General features: G+C 41.5%; 1 protein-coding gene across 8 annotated transcripts in view; it reads right to left on the bottom strand.

Moving 5' to 3' along the window:
- The window catches only part of LOC128342858 (E3 ubiquitin-protein ligase RNF213-like), a 264,364-nt gene that overhangs the window by 215,217 nt on the left and 27,421 nt on the right, over positions 1-21,726 (bottom strand). For 7 of the 8 annotated variants that reach the window (XR_008315206.1, XM_053290892.1, XM_053290891.1 and 4 more), the window contains 3 exons: positions 17,643-18,386; positions 14,619-15,187; positions 8,182-8,340 (listed from right to left, as the gene is read on the bottom strand). Coding sequence is in view for 6 of the 8 variants with exons in the window: in XM_053290892.1 (XP_053146867.1) it covers positions 8,182-8,340; positions 14,619-15,187; positions 17,643-18,386 (1,472 nt within the window). In the remaining 2 variants the exon portion in view is untranslated. Of the gene's footprint in view, positions 1-5,112; positions 6,554-8,181; positions 8,341-14,618; positions 15,188-17,642; positions 18,387-21,726 lie in introns of those variants that run through there. The other variant, XM_053290898.1, reaches the window with a different exon arrangement.

Raw genomic sequence — 21,726 nt, 5'->3', positions numbered from 1 at the left:
TTGCAGCATTGTTGGCACAGAGCAGGGAAAAAATGCATCTATCTGCCAAGCTTGGGAGGATGAAAGTCTGGGCTCACCATGTCATTGATGTAAAAGTTGAAGAGGAGCGGGGCCAGGAAGTATCCTTGTTTGAAGGGATGTACACGGAACTGCGGCGGGGTGGCTCGAAGGCAGTGTGGTGCCACTTTAAGAGTGGGGGAGGGTGCACTTACCACGCCCGCCACTCCCCCCCACCAGCGTCCTTTGTTTAAAAAGCATATCGGGGCGGCAGCATACCTCCCGACCACCCCGTTGACCGGAAGTCGCTGCTGTGCCGGCTGCCTCAGGGACTTCCGGCCATATCAGCCAATGGGGCAGCAGGGATGTATGCTGCTGCCCCGATCAGCTTTCTTAACAAAAGATGCAGGGGTGGGGGAGCGGTGGGATGGGTAAGTGCACCTTTCCCCACTCTTAAAGGGGCACTCCCTCTGCCTTCAAACCAGTGGAACTGCCAGTCGCATGCACTGGCAGTTGACTCCCTTCAGTGTCGGGACAGAGTTCGTGAGGTGCCCTTGTGGGTTGCATCTTACCTGGAGGGTCATGTCTGCATGAAGAATGCAGGTCAGATAAAGCAGACGATGGTTGATCGAGGAGGCTTCCAACTTCTCCCATACCTTGACTCGGGAGATGGAATCAAAAGCAGCCTTAAGATCAATCAAGGCAGCGTAAAGGGAGGCTGAGTTGCTGGAAGAATATTTTTCAATGGGATGCTGAAGCACCAGACATTGATTGGTTGTTGAACTACCCTCCCTACAAGCGGATTTTCTTGGTCTAGTCAGTCCTTAAGTTTCCCATGTCTAGCACAGAGCTTGCTGATGGTGTTGGGCAGGCTGATGGGCCTATAGTTGGTGGGGTCATCCTTTCTTCCCTTTTTCATATGGGGACGGTAATCACCAACCCCCAGTCCTGGGGAATATGGCCATGAGAGTCAATGTAAGGAAAGAGCGAGGCCAAGGCTGGAGACCACCACTCTCTATATTTTTTTTAAAGCTTTGGAGAAATAAGATCTTCCTCGGGGGCCTTCCCCGCTCTGGTTTGGGAAATGAGCGACTCAGTCTCAGCTGCATAGACCAGCAGCCACCTGAGTGAGGCCTCTATATCCAGGGGTGGGGGAGGCATAGTCCGCAGTGGGGTCTTCATACAGCTTCTGAAAGTGCATTTCCCAGATCTCTGATGGGAGATAGGTACCTAACTGAGACAAGCCATTGCTGGTGGAGTTGGTTGTGATACACCAAAACATAGCTATGACTGCCTGGATGAGCCATGACCAAGTGGCCTTCATTGCCTCTTTTCTTGTGTGCAAATAGGTGTTTATATTTCCTCTTAAGGTTGAGGAGGTTTGGGAGGACCGTTGCGACATTGGTTCCTGAACTAGATTTGTGGATCTGGTAAGCAGAAACAAGAACTTTCCTGGCATCAACACAGTTGTTGCCAGAACCTGAGAGGTATACTAGTGGGTCAAATGGGCCGTAACCCAAAATTTGACCCAGCTCATTGCTGATCATCAATACGTACCTCCCGCCACAGCGTCAAAAGTCCGAAATCAGCTCTGCATGAGTGGAACTCGAAAATTATACAGACGTCCTTGTACTGGCCAATCCTGAAGCACTGGTAGTGTGGGGGACGACTTTGATGCCAGGCTGGGGCCGGATGATCACGCTCTATTCTCCCGACACCAGCTTCAACCTCCTTGCATTGAGTCCGAGCACTCCCCCCCATCACCCACCTCTCTAAGGACCAGATATCAAATTACACAGGCCTCTGCCTAGCAAAATCAACTGCCAGATGCAACCTCTGAATATTAAATGGCTCTTTTGCAGAGGACCATCCAGGATAATTTACTTATTTATCTGGCTCCAAAACAAGTACCATTGATTACATCGCTATCTTTGGGAACCTACTACCCTTTGCTGAGAATTTTAAGGTAATACCTAACCTAGACAGTGATCATTTCCCGATCTTCCTACAATTATAGTTTCCTTCCCAACAGATCAGCTTGGAGGCCTGCTCTCCACCCCACTCCCATCCCAAATCTTACACGCAGGTGTCCTGTCAAATGGGCCTCCTAGTTAGATTCTAGTTCTTTTACATGATCCCCACCGCACGTTAAGATCATCTGAGGAGGTCCGTCTCCAGTTGCCACCAGTCTGTCTGGTGGCGACGCAGAGGCGAGCCTTCTTTGTAGCTGCTCCTGGGCTATGGAATGCACTCCCGGCAGAAATTCATAATCTGAGATCATTGCTGACATTCAAGAGAGCCCTTAAAACGTACTTATTTGACCTGGCCTTCCAGAGTTTTAAATGATTAATTGTTTTAAACTGTTTTAAATTGTTGCCCTGATTTTCAGGGCTTTTAGCTGTTTTATTGGTTTTATTGTGTTTTAATAGTTTGATTTTAATTGTTAATTTGTTTTTAATTGTTTTTTTCATGTTGTGAGCCGCCCTGAGCCATATCGGAAGGGCGGTATAGAAATCTGATAGATAGATAGATAGATAGATAGATAGATAGATAGATAGATAGAACAATGTTGCTGCTTGCCAAGGAAACTCCACAGAGCTACTGGCTAGACCTAACTTAAAAGGATCCCACTTGTGCCCCTCTGGAGATGTACGAAACCCTAGTTCATGAGCTACAAAAGCATCTAGTCCTTAAGGCTGACCCCTGCTCAAAGCCATAGCAGTTTGTTTAAGCAGGGTGAGGGGTGATGTTGTTGCACGCAGGGTAGTGGAGACTAATATCCCCAGGCCACCTTGAAGTCTCCCATGGCCTGCCTCAGGAACTGCCCACACTATGTACGAAAAGTATCCATTAAGCATAAGGTCATCCGCTATCCAGGTTTCCTGAACCAAGATTATATAGAACTGGGAGAGCAAGTTGGTGGAGTCTGTGTCTCTGAAATGCAACCACCAAGCCACATTCCACAACAAGACCATGAGCTTATGCTGGTCTGTGGGATGTCACAGGGTCAAAGTGGTAGTTGAATTCTGGGCAGGAGAACTCTGTATAGGAATCAGCAAATCTCTGGTGGCCAAGCTGGGAGACTAGGGCTCTTGCCAAGATGAGATGGGGGGCATCTGCTAGTAATCCCCTTCTGGTCTGGGGGGCACTGGTGAGGTCCAACACCTTCACAGAAGCCTGCTTTCTTGGGTCCAGTCTAGGGAGCATCTGAATGCTCACTTGCTCGGGTAGGCTGCCTTGGGCACTCAGCTTGCCAATGTTCTTGAGATGAGAGTCACTATCCAAAGATATGCCAGTTCCCAAACCCTACAAGACAGTGGGCACTTCCACAGATTCAAGGCCTTGGTTGGGCTGTGCCACTGGGCCTCTGGATGAGGAGATGCTGTAGGTGGGGGTTGGGGGGCTGCATGGCTCTGCCCTTCATTCTCACTGAATGCCAAAGGCCTTGTGTGAAATCAGTTCTTCCATTATAGAAGTCATCTACCCTAGAGTCGAATGAGGGGGAAGGATCCAGGAGAATCGTGGCGTGGAAAATCTGTCTGGGGTGAGGAGAGAATTAGTACTGTTGAGGTGTGCGCCAGAAGCAAAGAGCGCATATCTTGCAGAGCAGGAGCCCCGGAATCTAGGAGGCAACCAAGGGAGGCAGGGGAACGGCTGAGAGAGAGTTCCAGGGTTGTCCCTTTCACTTTTGGTTTCAAAATAAAAGTTAAATGGGTGCACTTTCAGTAGCCATTGGGGAAGGGGAGAGTTACTTCAATCAGGTTGGTCCAGCTGCACATGTCTGAAGCATGACCTGATTTTGGAGTTGAGGGGCTGGAGTCTTGAGATTGGGTGTAATAGCTGAATTTCCATATCCTGTTCCAGTTCACTTCTGGAGTCTGAGGGTAGGCACAAGATCCCTTTTAATCTTGGCTGCGGTCTTATGTTTTGCATAACTGCAGTAAGTTTATTTTTTAGCTAGAGCAGTTCATTTTGGATGGGATTGTGAGGCTGCAAATTAGCCATCTCTGAGGAGGAAGTTAGTTGAGGCCTGTCTTAACTGTAGTAGTTTATTGTTTATTTCGGCCCAAGGCCAGCATACAAAAAGAAAAGCAGCAAAAATAAATACATAAAGTAGATAAAAATACATTTAACATAAGATGAATAAAACATTAATGGCTTCCGATACCGCACATATAGCCAATAAGACAGTCAATCTAAAATACACAACCCAGCATCTCGTGCCTCCATCATTCTAAATCGAATTTTACTTGCTATGAATAAAAATTTTGCTACCCTCCTGTAAACATACTCTGACTTGATAGCAACCAAAATAAGAACCTTGTCCCTACCAGAGGGACAATTAGAATTGAAATGAATTAACAGTGGGGAAAGAAACTTTCCCCTTAATTCAGTATAAAATCTACACCTCAACATCAGGTGTTCTGTGGTCTCCACTTCACCATTCTGGCATGGACATAACCTTTGATTGTAGGGCACCTTCCCAAAACGTCCTTCCAGTACTGCTGTGTGAAGGGTGTCTTAACTGGAGAATTTATTGTGATTGGGGTTAAATATTTTGACAGATGGGCTGTGAATCTCTTGGCCAGAGATAGGGTTTTTTAAAAGATTTTGTTAAAAAAAACTCTCTCCTTGTCACAATATTGTAAATTTGCAGGTGATATGTGTTAAGCACATCAGTTTTGAGACCATTGCTGCATTTTCAAAGCTAAGAAAGAGTATTTTCACATTCAGTCTGGAGGGGAAATAGTAGTATGAAACTCATCCAATAATTTCTGTCTGTGAGTTTGAGACACAAGACAATGAGTTAATAATTGCCTGGCGGCTAGACCAGTTGCAACAATCATATCTGGGAAATTCAAGGACAACCTGAGATGCTTCTAGAACTCTCTGGAATTTGGGTAACTGTTGATTCCCGAAAGCCCTAAAGGCACCTTACATGTGGGGAGTAAGACAGACACAAGGGGAGGGAGTGGTCGGGAGTTGATGATGTCAACAGTATTTTTAAGCCCATTGGTTCTTTATGATGAATTGCTCAAAATCTTCCCTGTTTCGAGGGAGCTTCCCCGTGCGGCCCTCTGATGAGACAATCAGAGGAGTTTCATTTATAGCTACCTTTTGAGATGCTGGCATGCGTTAAGTAGCCTCCTTAGCTGAAGGGGAGGGAAATTACATGGCCAGAGCTGTAAATCTATTCTTGGTTCTCACAGTGCTCGCATCTCCCGCTGCCACCTCTGCCAAGGAAAGGAATACATCGATTTTCATTTGCTTCTTTCCAATGCGTCCTCCACTATCGTTGACAGAACTTTGCTGGCAGGACTCTTGCGAGACCTTTTCCTCCCTCTGGGGGGAGGCAAGCCCCTAGAAGGCATGCCCAGGGGGCGGGGCGGGGGAGGAAGCCTAGGTTGGGGCAGGAACTTGTGAGGTGACCTGTTAGCCAGTCGCCATCTTGGCTCTGCCCCGCTTTGAGAGCTCTTCTCCATGAGGACAAGCAGAGATTGTCTTGAAGGGGGACTCTTATGGGTAAACATCAATGTGGGAAGGAATGGAGAGCTCAGCCTTCTCCAACCGCTGTGATTAGAGGTTCCCAGTGGCAGAAAAACTCATCTCTCTGAGCTCATTTCCTGTTGAGCCAGCAGCAAAGGAGAATGAGTGGCACTTGCAGAACTCCCTCTGGTGGCCAAAGATGGAGGGACCTCTGATGACTCAGTCTAGGCCCTGGCGGAACCTTGCTTTTTAACCTCCTTTAGTAATGGATTTCTTACCATCTTAGCCTGGAGAGACGCCATAGGTAGAAGGTAAAAACAGAAGGGTAAAATACTAAATTTAACTAAAGATTTTTTTAAAAGAAAAAAGGACTAAGGGCTCAAAGTAAGCACAAGAAGAGAAAGAAAAGGCTCAACACCAAGCAACAATAGAGACAGACCTCAACAAGATCCAAGCACTGTCTGTCTCTGGAGCAGACATGGCAGAAAAACTGGGTTGAGTTCTTTCTCTGGCTCTTAAAGCCTTGGCTAATTAGCACAGACCCTGCTTCTGGAGTGAAGAAGAGGGGATAATCCACTGGATACCCTCCTTCCACCAAGAGAGATTGCTTCCAACACACACACACACACACACACACACACTTACTTGCCATTGCGGATGGAGAAGGGGGTGGAGAGAAGAGGTTATGTTCTCGCTTATCTTCCTACTACTGAACCCAGCTATTGGGTTTTGTCAGCAAGGGTAGGGAACTTTCAAATACATATTTCCTCTTAACACACACACACGCGAACACCACCACAATCTTAGAGCTCCTTTCAGATGGGGAGAAGGGATCCTATTTCCCATCCATGATATTCTTCTCTATAGTGGCTTGACATTCCAGCATCATCAGAAATGACAAGCAACTTTTGTCCCCACTTCAGAATTTTGCCATCATAGGAACAGGTGTCACTATTGACTTCTGAAAGGGAAAGTAAAGGCATGCTCTCAAGGCCACCACTTGGATGGGACTAAACTGGTTCCATCCTTCTGGTAATCCTAGCCATTAGAAATCAAGCCTCCTCCTGGGCTCTGTTTTTTGGTTACACATATATGATGGAATCATGAAATTGGATGGAGGGGCAAGTGTACATACATTTGTGTGTATCATGTGAAGCAGAGAAACACACCCATACACATATTTCTTTGCTCTGAACTGCCCACTCCCCACATTCTTTTGCAAAAAAAAGGGGGGGGGGCTGACTTTCATTACATATGTAGTTAGACCCTGAGAAGCAACTCAAATATGCTTTTTTCATCATTATTTTTAACCTCTGAATTTTGTCTTCTACTTGTAGGTATTTCTCCTGAACCATCTTTGGCCAACCCTATTTTGGTTTTGGTTTTAATTTTCAAAAGATGACACTATCTTTGTGTAAAGTTATTTTTCCTAATTGAGACAGACAAGTCGGACTTGCAACAAAATGTTTCATCTCACCAACCCTAATGCCTAACTAATAGTAAAGGGTACTATTCGCTCTTAAACCCCTGCTAACTTGGCAAAGAGGCACCTTTTGACGTGGTGATTCTCTTTATTTAGCAGGGGGAGAGTAACTGGCCCTATCCACCCCCAGCACAGTACTTCCAGTGACTGTTGCTGGTGTCTGTGATGTTTCTTTTAGATTGTGAGCCCTTTGGGGACAGGGTTCTATCTTATTTTTATTTATCATTTCTCTGTGTAAACTGCCCTGAGCCATTTTTGGAATGGCGGTATAGAAATCGAATAACTAACTAACTAACTAACTTAAAGGCTGAAGCAGGCCAGTTCACTTTCTCTTACCCCAGTATTCTGCTGCCCCCCACCCCAAGTGACACCTTCAACATTTTGTGACTCCTAGGGACCACTGTCTGTGCTCAGCCCTCAACAGGTTGTTTTTCATTTTAAATGTACAAATGTATTTACTTCTGAGTATGTAGGAAGTTCCCCAAGTATGTAAAAACTAATACCATTTTGAAGAGGCTCTTTTGCTTCCAAAGCAACATTCAAATTACTGACCATCACTCAACAGCACTACCCAGGGAATTACTCCAAAGAACCATTTCAACAAGACTAAATTACTCAGGAGGAATTTAGTCTGAATGTCAGCCACTGTTAATACATACAAGTAGAACCTGCAATAGAATATTTTATTTCTCCAGCCCTAAATACTTACCTCCAGAATTGTTGCTTGAAGCTTCAATTAATCAACTCTGTTCCCTGCTCCCAGTGTTCTGTTATTCCCCTCTCCCCAAAATCAACTGATACCTGAACATCCTGTGATTTCTAGTCACCACTGAACATACTCTGTCCTTGTCATGCTGCTTTCTGATTTCCTCTCTCTTTACAAACATAGGGAATTATGCATACTAGAGAACTCCTCAACTTGTAGAATTAACCACATTATTAGGTAAGCTATTTTCCCCCCATTTTGTTTCCAATCTGTTTAGCATTCTATCACTAAGTTCTCTATTAGTATAGATTAACAGAAAATAAAATAAAGATAGAATTCTAGTCTAGACAGAAGCAGTAGGGAAAAGTAAAGTACAAAATATTTGTCTTTTCACAGTAAAGACAAAATATTTGGCCAAAAAAATCCCACCTGCCTACCCCCACGTCTGGCATGTAGATCTTCCTTTTGGTCTCTGAATTAGAACATGCATGAACCGAATTGTACTTGCCTTGTGCAAGTCAGCTCACAGACATTGTCTTCCCAGTTGCAATATCCAGAAATGTGTCCTGCCCTTATGAACACTTTATGCTTCTCAGGATCCAGATTGAAGTCTTTAGACAGTATGGCATGGAAATATACTGTGACACCTTCTCCATCATTACATTGGCTGTAGGGGAGTAAAAAGAAAGTCAGCATAACTACCAGATAAATGCATGGCACAAGGGCAATATCATTCATTGGGATAAAAAATGATCCCATTACATTATCATCCCATACAAGCACTCAACATATTATCCGGAGAATGAAGAGACTATTACAAAAAGATGTTATTAAATGTACAGAATTGGGGGGGGGATTAGAGATATAATTCTTTTCAAAGATTCAAAGATGCAAGAAAGCAGGACAGATAAAAATCCTTTAAACAATGTGTAAAAAATGAACCTAGATTAAAGATATCATCATGACTAGTAATCATAATTATATTCTATAAACATAATAGTTAACAACAGTATATGGCGATGAGAGATAACCAACTTGATCAGTCCTATTCCATAGGTTTGGTATATGTGTACACACAGACACAGACTCAAGTCCTTCCTTCTCTAAAAGTACATAAAGAAAGGAAGTCAATAAATTGAGGATTTGTGGGGGGATGGAGTAGAACTAAGCAAGGTGGAGGAGTCTGGATAGAAATGCAAGCGAAAAGGGAGAATAAAATGAAATGAAACCAAAAGTGAGTAGAACATAACATGTCATCCTGAAGAAACTTATGTTGAGTGTAAATTTTAGAACTAAGGTTGGCCAGTCCAAAAAATATGTTTGCTGATGAAGTTTTAAAACTAGTCACACAAGTGAGCTGGTGGAAGTCACGTGAACATTGGGGTTTGGAAACCACTGAAGTGGCAATACAGTTTTTAGCAGCAGTAGCTTCGTCTGCAAATGTAAAGAATCCAAAGTGGGGGGGAATTTCTAATTCATTCCAAATTTGGAAATAATTGGGGAACTGAAAAAGCAGGAAATCTTATCTTTCCTTATCAGGCTGTGAACAAAAAGCAAAGTTTTGTTGACTTGACTGACACTGCCTATTTAATCTTTTTTTTTTTAACAAAACTTTACATTTATAACTAAATGAGTTAACAATACAAAAATGCATGCACTTGTTTTGTTAAGTTCTTTTGCTTGTTGAAGAAAACCAACAAGAATAAAGAAGTATTTTAGTACAATTTTAAAACCCATTTGGGTTATGGTGGTGGTTCTTATAGCACATCATGACAAAATATCCTCCAAATCTCCATAATTAATTGAAGTGAAGCTAGTTTATCTCCTAAGGACTTCACACGCATGTTTCTATTTGATGCTAAATAAAATGCCTAAAATCATCTCCTCATTTTTTGGTGAAAATTAATCTGATAAAGATTCAGAGTAAATATCTGCTTTACAACGTATAGTGTGTAACCTTCTAAAAAATGAAACCTACATCTATCCAAGTAGTGATAAATTTGTATTAAGGTTATCAGACAAGGCACTTTTACTAGAAAATGATGTTTAAATAGAATCTTCCTGACTAGCTAAATTGTGATTTAAATATTAAATCACAGTCACTTCTCTCTCAGCCTAACCTACTTCACAGGGTTGTTGTGAGGAGAAACTTAAGTATGTAGTACACCACTCTGGGCTCCTTGGAGGAAGAGCCAGATATAAATGTAATTATTATTTCTTGTTTACACAGTCAGACAGGTATTATTGACTGGTTTGTTTTATCCAGACATCGAGTCCTTCCCAAGGACCTAGGATGGCTGAATTTTATGGTCAATGTTGTTGCTGTTGTTATAGATATTGTCGCAGAATATAGGCTGTTCCCAGTAAAGCTGCTTTTTGTAATTGGTTGATGGTGATTTCTGTGGCCCCTATGGTGTTGAGGTGCTCTTCATGGTTTTTTGGAACTGCACCCAGAGCGCCAATTACCACTGGGATTATTTTGGTCTTTTTCTGCCACAGCCTATCTATCAATTTCAATTTGTAGATCTTTGTATTTGGTGATTTTTTTCTTATTTCTTTTTCTTCTATTCTGCTATCCCCTGTTATTGCTATGTCGATTATTTTGCCTTGTTTTTCTTTCTTCTCGGCTACAGCTATATCTGGTGTATTGTGTGGCAGATGTTTGTCTGTTTGTAGTTGGAAGTCCCATAATATTTTTGCATCTTCATTTTCTACAACCTTTTAAATTTTATGGTCCCACCAATCTTTGGCTACAGGTAGCTTGTATTTTTTGCAGATGTTCCAGTATATCATCCCTGCTACTTTGTCATGCCTTTGTTTGTAGTCAGTCTGTGCGATCTTTCTACAACAGCTGATTAGGTGGTCCACTGTTTCATCTGTTTCTTTACTAAGGTGGCACTTGCTGTTTGTTGTGGATTTTTCTACTTTTGCTCTTATTGCATTTGTTCTTAGTGCTTGTTCTTGTGCAGCCAGTATTAAACCCTTTCTTTCTTCGTTGCCATTCTTAAGCCATTGCCAGGTCTTGATGATGTCTGATTTTCCACTTATATTGTGAAAATATTGACCATGCAGGGGCTTATTTTTCCATCTTTCTGCTCGGTTCTTGACTTGTTCTTTCTTGTAGGCCTGCTTGGTTTCATTGGTGTTGAATAGTTTCTCATTATTGACCATTTGAAGTGCAACTTCTTCACTGTCCTTGATATATTCTTCAAGGCCTCTTTTCTCCTCCTCTACTGTTTGATGGACTTGCAGCATTCCTCTTCCACCTGAGCTGCGAGGGAGGTATAGCCTATCTACATCACTGCGGGGGTGCAGAACATGATTGATGGCCATGATTTTCCTGGTCTTACGATCTAGCGTCTCTAGCTCTGCCTGGGTCCAGTCTATTATTCCTGCATTGTATCTGATAACAGGTATAGCCCCGGTGTTTATGGCTTGTATGGTGTTCCCGCCATTGAGTTTGGACTTGAGGATTTTTCTAACTCTCCTGATGTATTCACTTCCCATTTTTCTTTTAACTTCAGTGTATGCAATGTTATCCACCTTGAGAATGCCCAAGTATTTGTAATGTTCTTTCTCTTCCAGGTTCTTGATCTTGCTTCCATTGGGCTGTTCTATTCCTTCTGTTTTTCTTATTTTTCCTCTGTTCATTATTAATGCAGCACACTTGTCTAGTCCAAACTCCATTGCTATATCGCTACTGAATATACAGACAGTGTTTAGCAGTGATTTAATTTCTGACTGGGACTTTCCATACAACTTCAGATCGTCCATGTACAGCAGATGGTTGATTTTACTTGATGTTTTAGATGTTTGGTATCCGAGGCCTGTTTTGTTAAGTTGTTGTGAAAGTGGAGTCATGGCGATTACAAACAACAGAGAGGATAGTGAGTCCCCTTGGAAAATGCCTCTTCTAATGCTAACCTGTCCAAGTGTCTCACCATTGATTGTTAACTGTGTACTCCACATGCTCATTGCTTTTTTAATAAATATCTGAATATTTTTGCCGACACCAGTTGTTTCTAAACATTTTCGTATCTATGTGTGAGGCAATGAATCAAAGGCTTTCTTGTAGTCAATCCATGCAACAGGTTATCGGTCTATAATTACTTGGAACTGCACCTTTTGCTGGGTCTTTCATGATGAGATGAGTTTCCCCAGTTGTTAGCCATTGTTCAATATCACCTCCATGCAAAATGCGATTGAACTGTTTTGATAGTTGTTTATGAAGGCTTGTTAGGTGTTTAAGCCAAAAGCCATGCAGTTCATCGTCGCCTGGTGCAGTCCAATTTTTAATTTTCTTTGCTCTTTCACTTATTAATTCTGGTGTTATTATTAGATCTTGCATTTGTTGGTTACATTTTTTGACCTCTTTCATCCAGCCTGCTTTTTTATTATAATCTATTGGATTGTCCCATAATTTCCTCCAGAATTGCACTGTTTCTTCTTTATTGGGTGTTTCTAGGTTTCTTGCAGTTTATCCTTCTATGCGTTGCTAGAAACGTCTCTGATTCGACTGGAATTGGAGATTCTGCCTGTGTTGTGTGATTCTGGCTTCATGTCTGCTAATCTTCTTTGACACTGCTGTTATTTGCTGCTTTATTATTTCCAGGACTTCTCTAATTTTCCTTGAATCTAAGTGATATTTTTGGATCAGGTACTGTTTGGTGTTTTCATTCTTCAGCTTCTTGTCTTTCATATCCCTGCTAACTGGGCAAAGAAGCACCTTTTACCGTGGTGATTCTCTTTATTTAGCAGGGGGAGAGTAACTAGCCCTATCCACCCCAGCACAGTACTTCCAGTGACTGTTGCTGGTGTCTATCTTATGTTTCGTTTTAGAACGTGAGCCCTTTGGGGACAGGGAGCCTTCTTATTTATTTATATTTCTCTGTGTAAACCGCCCTGAGTTATTTTTGAAGGGCGGTATAGAAATCGAAATAATATTAATAATAATAATAATATCTTTCAATTTACTAGCATCTGATCTAAGCCTGGAGATTTTATTTTCTAATCTAATCTTCCATTTAGGTGATGTACTACTTTCTTTTTTTGACAGGTCCACTGATCTTATATCCGAGCTCTTGTGTTGTTATTGTTGCTGCACTGTGAATTAGTTGGTTTGTTTCTTGAAAATTCTTGGTTGTTATTTCTGCAAGTGCAGCACTGACATCTTTTAATGCCTGAGCGAGTTGTTTTTTGGCAACTGTTTTTAGAGCGGGAAGTCGAACCCTGGTGGTTGTTTGGTTCATGTGCTCACTTATTTTTTGCTTTAGTTCTTGTTGCTTTTCTGTTAAACGGCATTCGGGTTTTTGAGGTGAAGGCAAAGGGGAGGTTGCCTGGTTTTGATTTTGAAACAGTTCAGCAACAGTGGCATCCTCGATTTCCAACACCTCCTCCACCTGCGCCTGAGCAACTTCTTCAGTTGGTGGTAATTCTTCTTCCATATCTTGAGCCTATGTTGCTCTTTGCAGTTCTTCCAGCTCAACTCCTGTGAAAACTTTATATCTTATTATGAATTTTCTCTGGTCTGCTAGCCTTTGTTCTGTTTTTTCTGTATCTGGATGCTTCTCTTTCCAGATTTGGTGCATTCTTTTAAAAAAAAACCTCTTCTAGTTGGACTAGACTTGTAATAGCAGATCATTATTTCCTTGTTAGCATTTTTCATATATTTTTTCCGGTTAAGTGACATTTCTTCCAGTAACCTTGCAGTCTCCAGTCCTGGTTGCTCAACTAGAGATCCTGAGTCCTGTAGTCCACTTGCCACCAGATGTCCAGGGACTTCAGCACCTGGCGCGGTCCTTGTTGACCCGGGAGACGACCAATCCGGTATAGATTTATTAAAGTTACATCTCACCATATTGTTGATGGGAGAGGCACTCTTTGTCTGGCTCCTCTGGTGAGACCTGTCCAGTATGGTTGGACCTCTGGCATAGCTCTCCTTATTATTATTATTTGACCAAACGAGTTCTCAGACAGTCCAAATTTGGATTGAAACGCAAAAAACGGTTCATGCACACCCATAAATACAACTAAGTTTATACAAAATACAATTTCTATGAAGAGATCTAGAGATCTCAAAGCTAAGATTGCTCAGACTAAAACACACACTATCTGTAGATAATTCATTTATACTTCCTCTGAACTGAGGATCTGGACATTTTCAGAATCTGGATGCAAAAGTAAGCAAAATTAGTATCCAACAGGATAGCGCACACACACGAGGGAGGCTGAACTCTACCACTTTAGACAGAAAACTGATGCATTGTACAATGCAAATATATCACACCAGTGAGAGATTTGGGCTATACCATCACCTGCAGCTCCTCCTCTCACAATTATACTACAGCTTATGACATCAGAGAAGTTCAAGTTGTTTAAAGAGCTCCCCACTCCCCGCAATCAAACACACATCGCTGGTGTGTGTGTGTGTGTGTGTGTGTGTGTGTGTGTGTGTGTGTGTATATATATATATATATATATATATATATATATATATATATATATACACACACACACATACACACACTGAAAGTTCTACTAAATCTGAAACGATAAACAGTTCTCATGGTTGATCTTGTGCTGTTCATACCACTTTCCAGTCTGGCCAAAAGTTAACCGTACCAATGTGAACATGGAGCTTTTATATGTGAAATATTTTTTTTTATATATATATATTTAAAATATTTCACATATAAAAGCTCCATGTTCACATTGGTACGGTTAACTTTTGGCCAGACTGGAAAGTGGTATGAACAGCACAAGATCAACCATGAGAACTGTTTATCGTTTCAGATTTAGTAGAACTTTTACTTCCTTTCAGAATAGGCTAAAAGATAGAATCCCTTTAGAAGCATGCTACCACTGCTACTGGCCAGTTCTTAGGACATTTAATACTACTACTACTTTGAACTTTTACTACCACAAATATAACTTTACTTTTTATACCTTCGTGTAACTACATTGACATCACAGTTTGTCTGTTGCTTCTTATTTTTCTGATTTTCCTGCAGGTTCTTCTGATCCCCAACAGCAGCACCCTTCCCCTCCTTCTGTGATGCTTCTACTGGAGTTGCTGTTGCAGCTTGTTGCTTCTCATCTTTCCGATTTGCCTGCAGGTTCTTCTGATCCCCAACAGCAGCACCCTTCCCCTCCTTCTGTGATGCTTCTACTGGAGTTGCTGTTGCAGCTTGTTGCTTCTCATCTTTCCGATTTTCCTGCAGGTTCTTCTGATCCCCAACAGCAGCACCCTTCCCCTCCTTCTGTGATGCTTCTACTGGAGTTGCTGTTGCAGCTTGTTGCTTCTCATCTTTCCGATTTGCCTGCAGGTTCTTCTGATCCCCAACAGCAGCATCCTTCCCCTCCTTCTGTGATGCTTCTACTGGAGTTGCTGTTGCAGCTTGTTGTTTCTCATCTTTCCGATTTGCCTGCAGTTTCCTCTCAGATACTTCTACTGGAGCTGTGGTTTCTTCTTTTTCACAAGCTCTCTCCTCCTTGGTCATTTCCAACTTTGCCTTCTGTAACATAGGTATATCATGTGTTTAATTTAAAAACAAACAAACAAAGACATGCAATAGAAAGTTACTTGGCCTCCTTACCACAGTCTATGTTAGTCATTTGTGACCTGAAAGAAAGAAGGGCCAACTTTTATGAAGTTTCCCTGCATGGTTGCTAGAAGAAAACTCTGGTTTGCCATAGGCAATCAGGCAGGTGGCTATTTTAGGAGAATGGAATAAGATACCAAGTGGCTCCAGAACAATCTTTCATAGAACACAAAATTCTTTTTCAGTATACCATACACAATGTGTTGAACAGAAAAGGAAATTATTAATTTGGGCAGTCTTGCAGTTTGACACTTCCTGTAGTAAACAACAATTATCCAAGCAAGAAGCAGAGCAGTATTGCTTCCCAAAGTGCTATTCTCATTATGTCCTCTCCTTATGATGCCCTAGCTTGTATTGCTGCTCTTCTCTTCCTGTCTGAAGGCTATTGGTTTCTCTAGCTCCCCACACATGAAAGGAACATGATGGGGACTGCTGTCCTGGCTCAAAGCAAATCCAATGTGCAGCTATGAGTTTGTGGTAGCAAAATTCAATCAAGGAAAGATGGGAGAGTGAATGCACACATTTTATCTCCCCTATCACATTAGTAGTGTTTCAAGCTAAGCTGGAGGCATGGGCAATTAACAGGGAAATAAAAAAGAAAAGGAGAACTGGCTAGGAAACAGGATTTGCTGTGATGTAATGAAGAAATAATCATCTGAGGATGTGTAAGGCTTCCCCCCCCCAACCATGTATCCATAGGGAGGAGGAATTTCAAAGCAGAACAGGAATACTTAAGGAGAAAGAATCCCAGCAAATTATCTCTGAGACTTTATTAAAAGTGGGTGGGGAAGAGAACAGTGCCAGACCAGGCAGCTGCAGCCAGACATGCATTTGCTGTTTGAGGAAACAGCAACATACAGTCTCCACTCCACTAAAAGGTGGCATCTCCAACTCCTTCCATTCATGTACCTGCCTTTGCAAAACCAGCTAAAGAACTAGTTAGGCTAGCCTAAATCCAATCTATTTATTTATACCTGATTATATAATTATAATCTAAATCCAATCTATTTATTTATGCCTGATTATATAATCCTGCATCATTGAGCCGAGACTCAATGAAGACGGAAGTACTGTTGGTTGGTGGTTCCTCCGCCCAGGTGATTGATGTTCAGCCTGTTTTAAATGGGGTTGCATTCCCCCTGAAGGACCAGGTTCGCAGTTTGGGGATGCTCCTCGATCCAGCACTGTCACTAGAGGGTCAAGTGGCCTCTGTGGCTTGGAGCACCATTTATCAGCTTTGGCCGATACGCCAACTGCGACCTTACCTGGACAGAGATAGCTTTGGCTACAGTTACTCATGCTCAGGTAACCTCTTGCTTAGATTACTGCAATACGTTGTACATGGGCTGCCTTTGAAAACGGTCCAGAAACTGCAGCTGGTACAAAATAGGGCTGCAAGATTATTAGCTGGGACTGGACGTTTTGATCATATCACGCCAGTGCTTCATCAGCTGCACTGGATCCCAGGCTGTTTCCAGATCCAATTCAAGGTGCTGGTTTTAACCTTTAAAGCCCTAAATGGCTTGGCCCTGAGAGAGCACCTTGACCCATATATCCCTACCCGAACTTTAAAAGCTTCTTCGGAGACCCTCATTCAAGTGCCCCTGCCAAACAAGGTGAGGTGGTTAGATACCAGGAAGAGGGCCTTTTCGGTGGTTATATCACGTTTATGGAATAGCCTCCCCAGTGAGATTTGCCTGGCTTCATCACTTAGTTCTTTTAGATGCCAGGTAAAGACCTTTTTGTTCACCCAGTCCTTTTAAATTCTGGTTTTCAGATTTGATCTAATTTTAAAATAGTTTTAAAATGAGGTTTTAAGCTGTTTTGTAATGCATTCACACTTTTTTTAATGTCTGCTCAGTTAATTTTAGACCCCGCTCATGTTGAATCAGGAAGGCCCCACTCTGAATGCATGCGCGCACACACTGCTTTGATACTACCACCCAGGACAAAACTCATTCCACACATAGATCAAAATAGAGAGAACACTGGCTCCCATCCCTAATAATTCTTAGACTGAAATTCCCAGTGGCAGCCTGCAAGCCCCAGTGTGAGAAGCCATATTAGTAACGGGAGAAAACAGCTCTGATTGCTGCAGAAAGAAAACTACACATCATGGGGTGGGGGTGGGGATTTTATATACTAGTTTTCAGCTAAGAGATTTTCAAAGCAGTTGACATAGAAAAAGAAGAAAAAGGTTCCATGTCCTTTGAGCACTCACAATCAAAAAAGAAACATGACACACAACAGCAACAACCACTGGAGGAATGCTGAGCTGGAATTAGGTAAGGACAGCTGATCTCCCCTTGCTAAGCACAAGAGAACCACTACTTTGAAAGATGTCTCTTAGGGCCCTTGGGCAATTTACCTTTGAGACAGAAGCACTCCTCTGTTGCTTGGTCTCCTGTTCAACTCTTGTTTTACAATTCTGTCCCAGTTCAGATTCAGGCAAAGACTTCTTAATTCCCTGGGTTTGATTTTCTGTACTTCGTTGTATTTCTTTATTTTCAGAAGATTCAACCTTTAAGTGATTATCTGAAGATATATTCTCTGCAGCTCTCTTGGAAACAAGTGGTACCACATCTCCACTCAGGGTCTGAGTATTTGATATACTTCCCAGAGGCTGAGCACTCCCAGCAGAATTTGTTTTACTTTGCTTTTTGTTATAAGTTGTCTGTTCACCAATCTCACTCTCTGTTTTGGAGGTATCCTCTTCCATCTTCTCCCCTGTGGTTATGTTACCAGCATGTTCAGCTCTGGCACCCTCTTTATTGTCTTGTTCTTGATGATTTATATTGATACTGCTACCATGGTTGTCTCCAAAAATTTGATCTGTGTCTTTAATGTTCTCCGATGATCTCTGATGATCTGCGTCTAAGGTACTATTGCTTTTAATCTGATTTTCACCATCATCAGTAGACTCAATGTCTGGCTTGGTTGATTGTGCATCTTGGTTTTGACTGCCATTTGCTGGATTATCTGCATCTGCTACTTCTGGGCTCAAAGAATAAGCAAGACTGGATAGTGCTGAACTTGAGGATGCTGTCAAGGAGTCTTGAAGCTCAGAGTCTGAAGTATTCCTGTTCTTTTTATTTTTTCTTGTCCTCTTTTTCTGCATGAAGGAGGAAAGAAAAAAGCAACTCTGATTTGTTTATTTAATTTAACATATTTATATATCGCCCAAAACGCAAGTCTCTGGGCGGTTTACAACAACAAATAAAAAGGCTGAAACATTACAACAATTTAAAAGTTAAAACATTAAAACTCTTAAAAACCATCAAACTATTATAACAGTATCTTTAAGAGTTTTAATAAACCATTGAACTATTAAAACAGTATCTAATTAAAAGCCTGGGTGAACAAACGTGTCTTGACAGCCTTTTAAAAAGTTGTAAGAGATGGGGAGGCTCTTATTTCAGCAGAGAGCGTGTTCCAAAGCCTTGGGGCAGAATGGAGAAGGCCCGTCCCCGAGTAGACACCAGGTGAGTTTATTAGATAAACTGAGCTTAAGAGTAAGAACCAAAATGTAGTATTGTCTTCAATTGTAACACATTCCTAGTTAGAAGGGACCGTAAGCCATATATATATTCTATCTAATCCTCTATCAACCTACCACAAAGAAGGCTTTTCAATCAAGACCACAGTATGCAACATACAGAAAGCAGCTATACTGCAGAAAAATTCTAGAAGAGCAAACAGCTCCAGAGAATACAAGTCAACTCACAAACTGTAGGATAGGGCAGAATTAAGAACTCTGAAAAGCAATTACACTCAAGAGCAACAAAGGAAAATGGTCTGTGAAATCAACTTACGATAATGAAGTTTATTTTACACACATCAAATCCGCTTGACTATATTTAGAAATCAGTCTACCAGCATTTTGAAAGCGGAGAAAAATGCTCTCTTAGCATAGTATTCTGTACAGAAGAAAGCCCCTCACCATATTGCCCATTTTTATTTTGTTTGCTATGCCTATAAATTGAGACATAATTAAAAAAAATAAAAATTGGGAACTTCTTTCATCATTCTCTCTTGCATAGTTAAATCCAACGGGTTCCCTAACCACAAAACGCAGCACTGACACACAGAGCTCTGGGAAGCTGTTTCCTCAAATGGGGTGGGAGTTTAGATGTGATCCTCAGCTTCTCAGTCACTCCTCATCACTTACCAGAAATTCAAGCATGCCTAGCAACTTCCAAGGGAAGAAAACTAACTTTAGAGACAATCTACAACATTTCTACAAGTTTTGAATCCATGGGGGTGGCATATGGATTTTTTTCTCCAGTTCTTTTGAAAAAAAATAGATGGGCGGACTGAAATATATACAAGGTTTATATATCCTTTGTTAAATAAAATATATCACATATACAGTTTTACAGTTCTAATGTCAAAATGAACTATGTACAGATTACTGTACTAGGTTTTTCTTTTTAAAAAGAAAACTAAGAAAATTACACTTTTAAATGCCATAAATATACAGTACTAAACAATAGTTACAGATTGAGCTCTAGCAGTACTACAGAATTAGTAAAATTATGAAAGACAAAGATAAGTACCATTGACACTGTAATAAAGCTTTTATCTAAAATTAGGACGTTTTCCTTCTGTGCTTCTCCATGCTGCCTGTAAAATGCTCTTTATATCCTTCCTTCTATGGACCTTCATGTCCAGGTGGGATAGGATGGGACCAGGAGAAAGCCAATTCCAAGCTACCTAATTTAAGTGTTTACATGTTTAAACTCTTTTCTTACAATCAGGCAATAGGCCATTTGTTCTCTAGAAAAGTGAAGCACAGTGCCGCAGATCTCTGACACAGAAAATCTCCAAATTGAGCCGAGAACAAATCACAAGGAGAGCATATCCACTACTCTCCAGATTCAAGAGGAAGGCAGGCAACAATTCATGAGCGAACAAGGGCCCAGGCCTGTGTGTTCCTCTAATAAAAACAACAGTGTGCCCTGTAGAAGGTCCAAGGTCAAAACGCATCCAATACAAAAGAGAGAGAGATGCTCTCTCGCTCTCATATATACAGTACTATGTTTGTAGTTGTCTAATTTTTCCAGTGTCTTATAAAAAAGCTCTTCGTATTACATAGTTCTTAGCATTTTGAAAGAGAAATAGACTGGAACTTATACTGGCACAGGAGTGCTTGTACAATACTTTAAAACCATGCCTTGTAAAGCATATATTACAATTTATTAATATACTATCCTTTGTACTTTCAAAAATACTGTTAACACAAATATATAATAGCCATGAATAAGAGCACAATAACAATATAGTAACAAAGAGAAGCAGTTATACATGGTTGTCTATGTTATATTTTGTTTTCCACGATTCAAATATCACCCATTTTTCTACCATTCCTTAGGCTAACTCTGTACGTTTAGTCAGTTGTGCTACATTCTATACTTTGTCATCCCTTTATCTGCAAGTGAGTAGACAACTTTTTCTCCCGTTTTTAGCAATAACTAGACTCGCTGCTGACAAAAAATTATATATTGTTCTATACTGCTTGGAAATTGTAACAAATAATAAAAATATTTCTTTGGGATCCATATGAAGTTCAAATTCAGTCATTGTTTGTATATGCTTCTTTATGTCGGGACATGTCTACCACATGTGTAAGCTATCTGCCATCTCTGAATCACATCTCTAACATTTATTTTTCTTGGGAAACATTTTATTTAACCTTTGTAGGCCAGTATACCAACAGTATAGCATCTTATACTGTAATGTAAAAGTAAAAATATAGTAATACTCTTTTAGGTTTATACGAATGGCTTCTGCTGCAGGACCAATAAAGTGACACACACTTGGCTTACACATCTCTGGCCAACCTAGATGTGACATTAAATATATCATTGTCTAATTTGGACTTTATACTTAGTCTAGAAAAGCAGCTGTTGGAGAGAGTGGAGTGAGTGAGTGAGTGTGTGTGTGTGAGAGAGAGAGAGAGAGTGTGTGTGTGTGAGTGAGTGAGTGTGTGTGTGTGTGTGTGTGTGTGTGAGAGAGAGAGAGCGAGAGAGAGAGAGCGAGAGAGAGAGAGCGAGAGAGAGAGAGCGAGAGAGAGAGAGCGAGAGAGAGAGAGCGAGAGAGAGAGAGCGAGAGAGAGAGAGCGAGAGAGAGAGCGAGAGCGAGAGCGAGAGAGAGAGCGAGAGCGAGAGCGAGAGCGAGAGAGAGACCACAGCAGGGGAATAGAAGGTGTTTAACTCTTCAATTCCATGCTGTTTCCCTGCTGAAATTCCTCCCCTTTCCACAAACTGCTATGAGTCCCCAAAATGTTGGGGACAAAATGTTGGGGACACCCTGACCCCAACATTAAACCCCAAGTTACCAACCCAGAATTATATGGAATCCAGGCCTGTGTCTGATTCCATTTCATTAAGCAATCAAGTGATGCCTGAATTCAGATGAACTGACCAATACATGACACCCAGAACTCATGACTG

Source organism: Hemicordylus capensis, chromosome 2, assembly GCF_027244095.1.
Source record: "Hemicordylus capensis ecotype Gifberg chromosome 2, rHemCap1.1.pri, whole genome shotgun sequence".
NCBI lineage: Eukaryota > Metazoa > Chordata > Lepidosauria > Squamata > Cordylidae > Hemicordylus > Hemicordylus capensis.
Note: the sequence above shows the minus strand (reverse complement) of the source record. Positions and strands in the feature narration are given on the sequence as shown.